The 8,800-nt window shown below is 45.6% G+C and overlaps 1 protein-coding gene across 4 annotated transcripts in view; it reads right to left on the bottom strand.

The window, feature by feature from the left end:
- Positions 1 to 683: 683 nt before the first annotated feature.
- IFT80 (intraflagellar transport 80) overlaps positions 684 to 8,800 on the bottom strand; it is a 159,908-nt gene continuing 151,791 nt past the window's right edge. For all 4 annotated transcript variants that reach the window (XM_077290652.1, XM_077290651.1, XM_077290653.1 and 1 more), the window contains one exon: positions 684 to 954. In XM_077290652.1, the coding sequence (XP_077146767.1) occupies positions 829 to 954 (126 nt within the window). In that variant the 3' untranslated portion in view covers positions 684 to 828. The remainder of the gene's footprint in view (positions 955 to 8,800) is intronic.

Raw genomic sequence — 8,800 nt, 5'->3', positions numbered from 1 at the left:
CGATACTGTGCCCGTCGCTGATTGGTCGAGGCCTGGCGGCCTCGACCAATCAGAGACGCGGGATTTCCAGGACAGACAGACAGACAGTAGACAATTATATATATAGACTAGATTGTGGCCCGATTCTAACGCATCGGGTATTCTAGAATATGCATATCCCCGTAGTATATGGACAATGATTCCAGAATTCGCGGCAGACTGTGCCCGTCGTTGATTGGTCGAGGCAACCTTTATGACATAATCGTCGCCATGGCAACCATTATGACATCTACGTCAATACTGTGCCTGTCGCTGATTGGTCGAGGCCTGGCAGCCTCGACCAATCAGAGACGCGGGATTTCCATTACGACATCATCGCCGCCATGCTGTGCCCGTCCCTGATTGGTCGAGGCCTGGTGGCCTCGACCAATCAGAGACGCGGGATTTCCATTACGACATCATCGCCGCCATGCTGTGCCCGTCCCTGATTGGTCGAGGCCTGGTGGCCTCGACCAATCAGAGACGCGGGATTTCCATGACAGACAGACAGAAAAACCCTTAGACAATTATATATATAGATATATATAGATTTGTATTACAATATCTTAAAAGCACATTTGTACAAATTATATCAGTCACAATGTGTCCCAGAACTGGATAATTCTAAAACTAAGGGCAAAAACCAGAAAAAAAACAAAACAACAAACTTACTAACATATTTTATTTTGAAAAATGGTAAGACTTGTTCTCCAATCCCTTGCGGGTTCCAGCCCTTAGTTGACTAGTGCCATGTATTCAATAATGGGAAACTGAGGTTCATGTATGTCACACAGAGCTGTACTGTTCAGTTCAATGTGGCAATGAAATGCTGCTCCTAGTTGAGGGGCCCTGCAGACCCCCGGTAGATGCTCCCTCTCTCGCTTTCAGTTCTTCCATTTCAATCTTGGCTCGGATTTTCTCCCAGTCTACTTCAACCTAATCAAAAATAGAAAAGAAAAGAAAAAGATTAAAGTTTAACAAACAATTCACTAACATCAGTAGAGTTTATGATCCATCTCAGCACAATGCGGCTCAGTCTCAAAAACAGGTAACCACAATATTGAACTATAGTGTGAAAACCTTGATCTATGGTTGAGCTTCACAAGATGCGAACTCGGCTTCAGGAAAATGGCCGCCGCGATCTCCATCTGCGCACGCGCGTCATCCCGCGGCCATTTTCTTGAAGCCCCGGGAAGCAGATCACTCCATCTGCGCACGCGTGGCCTCAGGAAGATGGCCTCCTCCACCGATAACCCTCTGAATAACACAGATCGTGCACTTTTTTTGCCGTTGCGCAGTGCATTCGGCTGTTGCGCATGCGCAAAACACTACGCCAACGCCGGGAAGATAAGCAAGAGGTGGGGGAGAAACAGCCATTTCACCACGCCCTTTTGACCAGACCAGCGTGATTGACAGGCGAAAACGGCGACTTTTGTAAGGTATTTCGGCAGCATAGGTGGGGAATCAGGGGACAAAAAATACACTATTGTAAAGCACAGCTCAGGCCCTATTTAACGGTATTTTTATCTCATACTGAAAAAACGGGGTGACAGGTTCCCTTTAAATGCCGCTGTCAGATTTAGCTCTGGGCGGCAGCAAGCCTCAGCCGTGTGTGGGGAGAACTGAGGTCCCAGCCAGGATGTTCATTTGCGTTCTAATAAAGGAAAGGGTTAAAACACATCTGATGGAAAAAGAACCTACAAACATCACTTTCTTGGAAGTGGATCCTAAGGGAATCATCTCCATATTGTCCAATTAAAAAGCTGCAAAGGCAGATTCATTTAAAAAAAAAAAAGAAAAAAGAAAAAAAAAAAAGACTCCTTCAAAACCACTTCAGGAAAAGAAAACCTCATTGAAAAATTCCCCAAAAAAGGAAAATTAACTGAAATTGTTTATGCTTGAAAAACTTGTTTTTTGAACTCTTATTAGCCTGGGGCCATTTGGATATTTATACCATAATTTGGGGGCTGTAGAACATCATCAACTTGATATTTATCCTGCTATATAAAAATGTAATTAAACCCCCCCGAAATGGACCTGCTTCTCTTTGGTGCGGTGAGGTTAGGTGGTATTGATGTTGATAAACGTAACTGATTTTCCAGAGTTTAGTTGGTCTGGAGCTCAGGAGACTCTGCGATTAATTTTGAAAGAAGATGCTGGGGCACATAAATCATAGGAGGGGCATACACGTCACAGGAGGGGCTGGGGCATACACGTCACAGGAGGGGCTGGGGGCATACACGTCACAGGAGGGGCTGGGGGCATACACGTCACAGGAGGTTATGGGGCATACACGTCACAGGAGGGACTGGGGGCATACATTTCACAGGAGGGGCTGGGGCATACACGTCACAGGAGGGACTGGGGGCATACACGTCACAGGAGGGGCTGGGGGCATACACGTCACAGGAAGGACTGGGGGTATACACGTCAGAGGAAGGACTGGGGAAAAACGCATAAAAGGAAAGACTAGGGGAAAAAACACCTAGCAGGAAGGACTGGGGGCATACACGTCACAGGAAGGACTGGGGGCATACACGTCAGAGGAAGGACTGGGGAAAAACACATAAAAGGAAGGACTAGGGGAAAAAACACCTAGCAGGAAGGACTGGGGGCATACACGTCACAGGAAGGACTGGGGCATACACGTCACAGGAAGGACTGGGGCATACACGTCACAGGAAGGACTGGGGGCATACACGTCACAGGAAGGACTGTTGGCATACACGTCACAGGAAGGACTGGGAGCATACACGTCACAGGAAAGACTGGGAGCATACACATCACAGGAAGGACTGGGGATATAAAAGTCACAGGAAAGACACAGGAAAGACTGGGGACATACACGTCACAGGAAAGACTGGGAGCATACACGTCACAGGAAAGACACAGGAAAGACTGGGGACATACACATCACAGGAAAGACTGGGGACATACACATCACAGGAAAGACTGGGGGCATACACATCACAGGAAAGACACAGGAAAGACTGGGGACATACACATCACAGGAAAGACTGGGGACATACATATCACAGGAAAGACTGGGGACATATACATCACAGGAAAGACTGGGGACATACACATCACAGGAAAGACTGGGGGCATACACATCACAGGAAAGACTGGGGGCATACACATCACAGGAAAGACTGGGGACATACATATCACAGGAAAGACTGGGAGCATACATGTCACAGGACTGGGGGCATACACATCACAGGAGGGGCTGGCGGTATACACATCACAGGAAGGACTGGGAGCATACACATCACAGGAGACATGGGGGCATACACATCACAGTAGGATCTGATCCTGGGCCATATACATTACAGAAGATGCTGGGGGTGATGCTGCGGTCTTCATTGGGGGGACGGGAGTGCAGAATGTGCATGTACGAGTACATAATCGTTTATTGCATGCGCCAAAATGTTAAGTAGTGAATCCTGAGTGTGCGTGCTTACGCCGCAAAGAGTAATTAAAGGGCCCGACTCTTGCTGGCCCGAGTAGAGATGAGTGAACGTGTTCGGAAAACGTTTGCAAATTTCAAATTCGGCACGAAAGTAACACATTCGGATTCATGTTCGCTTTCACAAGCATTTTTACTCAAAGTCGGCAAAAGTCAGTCAGAGTTCTGTAAATCATCGCGTTTCCACTAATGCTTTTGTATTACTTTGGCTATGATAGTGGTGCTGTATTATGAGTCGGGAGGACATATTTGATGAGTGGAGGGGGTGTGGAGGGGTTAAGGGAGAGTCTGAAGAGATTACAGGAGCACCATGAGTCTTTTTTACACTTAACTTTATGTGTGTTGATTCCTGCAACCCAGCAGGGTGCAGAATCCATCGACAACGTCATGACACAAGGTCTTCTGTGATTGGTTGTCAAAGTCACATGTCCCTGGCAATATAAAAACCGGATATCTTGTTTTGCTGGCACCATTTGCTCAGTGTCACAGTGCAGAGAGCTGGTGCTGCTGAACTTGTCCTGTGTGAAATCGATCTTCCAGAATCAAAGTAGATTGTGCAAATACTGTGTGGCAGCCTGCGGAAGCCCCATTTTCGACTCCAAATCATTTGTGCTAAAAATGTTTTAGTGGCAAATCAGAAGGTCAGATTTCCACTTTAACCCCTCTCTGACCTTAGACGTACTATCCCGTCGAGGTGACCTGGGCCTATCTGACCCTCAACAGGATAGTATGTCATAGTGATCGGCCGCGCTCACGGGGGGAGCGCAGCCGATCGCGGCCGGTTGTCAGCTGACATCTGGCACTATGTGCCAGGAGCGGTCACGAACCGCCCCCGGCACATTAACCCCCGTCACACTGCGATCAAACATGATCGCAGTGTTCTGGCGGTATAGGGAAGCATCGTGCAGGGAGGGGGCTCCCTGCGTGCTTCCCTGAGACCCCCAGAGCAACGCGATGAACCAGTTAACTGCCTAAGTATGTAGCAGTACAGACACAGAGTGCTATTGACTGCATAAAGTGTATGAGAACATGATGCGAGGAACCTGATTATGTTTTTTTTTTTTTTTTTTTAAATAGGCCACACAGGGATAGTTAGGTTAATGCGTTGAGGCGGTAGGCCAATCTGAACAAATGAGTTTTTAAGGCATGCTTAAAACTGTGGGGATTGGGAATTAATCGTATTAACCTAGGTAGTGCATTCCAAAGAATTGGCGCAGCACGTGTAAAGTCTTGGAGACGGGAGTGGGAGGTTCTGATTATTGAGGATGCTAACCTGAGGTCATCAGCGGAGCGGAGGGCACGGGTAGGGTGGTAGACTGAGACCAGAGAAGAAATGTAGGGTGGTGCTGAGCCATGGGGTGCTTTGTGGATGAAGTTAATAGTTTTGTACTGGATTCTGGAGTGGATGGGTAGCCTGTGTAATGACTGGCACAAGGTAGAGGCATCGGTGTAACGGTTGGTGAGGAATATGATCCTGGCTGCAGCATTCAGGACAGATTGGAGTGGGGAGAGTTTCGTAAGAGGGAGGCCAATTAGTAGAGAGTTACAATAGTCCAGACGAGAATGAATAAGTGAAACAGTAAGAGTTTTTGCAGAGTCGAAAGTAAGAAAAGGGCAAATTCTAGAAATGTTTTAGAGATGCAGATAAGAAGAGCGAGCCAGTGATCGGATGTGGGGGGTGAATGAAAGCTCAGAATCAATTATGACCCCAAGGCAGCGGGCATATTGCTTTGGAGTAATGGTGGAACCACACACGGAGATGGCAATGTCAGGCAAAGGTAGGTTAGTAGAGGGAGAGAACACGAGGAGTTCCAGTTTTTGACAGGTTCAGTTTCAGATAGAGGGAGGACATGATGTTAGAGACAGCGGTAAGACAATCACTGGTGTTTTCTAAGAAGGTCGGAGTGAAAGCAGGAGAAGAGGTGTATAATTGGGTGTCGTCAGCATAGAGATGGTACTGGAAATCAAATCTACTGATTGTTTGTCCAATAGGGGCAGTATACAAGGAGAAGAGGAGGGGGCCTAGGACTGATCCTTGAGGAACCCCAACAGTAAGGGGAAGGTGAGAGGAGGAGGAACCAGCAAAACATACAGTGAAGGATCGATCAGAGAGATAGGAGGAGAACCAGGAGAGAACGGTGTCCTTGAGGCCGATGGAGTGGAGCATAGTGAGGAGGAGCTGATAATCCACAGTATCGAATGCTGCGGAGAGATCCAAGAGAATTAGCATGGAGTAGTGACCATTAGATTTAGCTGTTAGTAGGTCATTAGAGACTTTAGTGAGGGCAGTTTCAGTAGAGTGTAAAGAGCAGAGGCCAGATTGAAGAGGGTCAAGAAGAGAGTTATCTGAGAGATAGCGGGTAAGACGGGAGTGGACCAGGCGTTCGAGGAGTTTAGAGATGAAGGGAAGATTAGAGACAGGTCTATAATTAGCGGCACAGTTTTGGTCGAGGGATGGTTTTTTAAGTAATGGATGTATGATGGCATGCTTAAATGAGGAGGGAAAAATACCGGAAGTGAGAGAAAGGTTGAATATTTTTGTTAGGTGAGAGGTGACAGCCGGGGAAAGGGACTGGAGGAGATGTGACGGAATGGGGTCACTGGTGCAAGTGGTCGGGCGAGAAGATGCAAGGAGCCTGATTACTTCTTCTTCTGTAACTGGTTCAAAGTCAGAGAGTGAACTAGATGCAGTGGGGGAGGGAGGACAGTGCATGGTATGAAGAGATTGGGAGATGATTTCCTGTCGAATGTGGTCAATTTTTTCTTTGAAGTAATTGGCCAGATCGTCAGCACGGAGATCCGTGGTTGGGGCCTGCTCTCTTGGGTTGAGTAGGGACTGGAAAGTGTCAAAGAGACGTTTAGGCTTTATCCATTTTACCAAACGCGGAACGGTATAAACGCCCCCCCAAAAGAAATTCATGAATAGCTGGTTTTTGGTCATTCTGCCTCACAAAAATCGGAATAAAAAGCGATCAAAAAATGTCACGTGCCCGAAAATGTTACCAATAAAAACGTCAACTTGTCCCGCAAAAAGCAAGACCTCACATGACTCTGTGGACCAAAATATGGAAAAATTATAGCTCTCAAAATGTGGTAACGCAAAAAATATTTTTTGCAATAAAAAGCGTCTTTCAGTGTGTGACGGCTGCCAATCATAAAAATCCCGATATAAAAGTAAATCAAACCCCCCTTCATCACTTCCTTAGTTAGTGAAAAATTAAAAAATTAAAAAAATGTATTTATTTCCATTTTCCCATTAGGGTTAGGGCAAGGGTTAGGGTTGGGGCTAGGGTTAAGGCTACAGTTAGGGTTGGGGCTAAAGTTAGGGTTGGGGCTAAAGTTAGGGTTTGGATTACATTTACGGTTGGGAATAGGTTTGGGATTAGGGTTAGGGGGGTGTCAGGGTTAGGGGTGTGGTTAGGGTTACCGTTGGGATTAGGGTTAGGGATGTGTTTGGATTAGGGTTTCAGTTATAATTGGGGGGTTTCCACTGTTTAGGCACATCAGGGGCTCTCCAAACGCGACATGGCGTCCGATCTCAATTCCAGTCAATTCTGCGTTGAAAAAGTAAAACAGTGCTCCTTCCCTTCCGAGCTCTCCCGTGCACCCAAACAGGGGTTTACCCCAACATATGGGGTATCAGCGTACTCAGGACACATTGGACAACAACTTTTGGGGTCCAATTTCTCCTGTTACCCTTGGGAAAATACAAAACTGTAAACTGGGGGCTAAAAAATCTTTTTTTTTTTCCACAAAATTTTTTTATTTTCACGGCTCTGCGTTATAAACTGTAGTGAAACACATGGGGGTTCAAAGTTCTCACAACACATCTAGATAAGTTCCTTGGGGGGTCTAGTTTCCAATATGGGGTCACTTGTGGGGGGTTTCTACTGTTTGGGTAACTTGTGGGGGGTTTCTACTGTTTGGGTACATTAGGGGCTCTGCAAATGCAATGTGACGCCTGCAGACCAATCCATCTAAGTCTGCATTCCAAATGACGCTCCTTCCCTTCCAAGCTCTGCCATGCGCTCAAACGGTGGTTCCCTCCCACATATGGGGTATCAGCGTACTCAGGACAAATTGGACAACAACTATTGGGGTCTAATTTCAACTGTTACCCTTGGAAAAATACAAAACTGGGGGCTAAAAAACAATTTTTGTGGAAAAAAATAATTTTTATTTTCACGGCTCTGCGTTATGAACTGTAGTGAAACACTTGGGGGTTCAAAGCTCTCACAACACATCTAGATAAGTTCTTTAGGGGGTCTACTTTCCAAAATGGTGTCACTTGTGGGGGGTTTCAATGTTTAGGCACATCAGTGGCTCTCCAAACGCAACATGGTGTCCCATCTCAATTCCAGTCAATTTTGCATTGAAAAGTCAAACGGCGCTCCTTCCCTTCCGAGCTCTCCCATGCGCCCAAACAGTGGTTTACCCCCACATATGGGGTATCAGCGTACTCAAGACAAATTGTACAACAACTTTTGGGGTCCAATTTCTTCTCTTACCCTTGGGAAAATAAAAAATTGGGGGCGAAAAGATCATTTTTGTGAAAAAATATGATTTTTTATTTTTACGGCTCTGCATTATAAACTTCTGTGAGTCACTTAATGGGTCAAAGTGCTCACCACACATCTAGATAAGTTCCTTAGGGGGTCTACTTTCCAAAATGGTGTCACTTGTGGGGGATTTCAATGTTTAGGCACATCAGGGGCTCTCCAAACGCAACATGGCGTCCCATCTCAATTCCAGTCAATTTTGCATTGAAAACTCAAATGGCGCTCCTTCACTTCCGAGCTCTGCCATGCGCCCAAACAGTGATTTACCCCCACATATGGGGTATCGGCGTACTCAGGATAAATTGTACAACAACTTTTGGGGTCCATTTTCTCCTGTTACCCTTGGTAAAATAAAACAAATTGGGGCTGAAGTAAATTTTGTGTGAAAAATAGTTAAATGTTCATTTTTATTTAAACATTCCAAAAATTCCTGTGAAACACCTGAAGGGTTAATAAACTTCTTGAATGTGGTTTGGAGCACCTTGAGGGGTGCAGTTTTTAGAATGGTGTCACACTTGGTTATTTTCTATCATATAGACCCCTCAAAATGACTTCAAATGAGATGTGGTCCCTAAAAAAAAATGGTGTTGTAAAAATGAGAAATTGCAGGTCAACTTTTAACCCTTATAACTCCCTAACAAAAAAAAATTTTGGTTCCAAAATTGTGCTGATGTAAAGTAGACATATGGGAAATGTTACTTATTAAGTATTTTGTGTGACATATCTCTGTGATTTAATTGCATAAAAATTCAAA

This window comes from Ranitomeya variabilis, chromosome 2, assembly GCF_051348905.1.
Source record: "Ranitomeya variabilis isolate aRanVar5 chromosome 2, aRanVar5.hap1, whole genome shotgun sequence".
In the NCBI taxonomy this organism is placed as follows: Eukaryota; Metazoa; Chordata; class Amphibia; order Anura; family Dendrobatidae; genus Ranitomeya; species Ranitomeya variabilis.
This window is presented reverse-complemented; position numbering and strand designations above follow the sequence as displayed.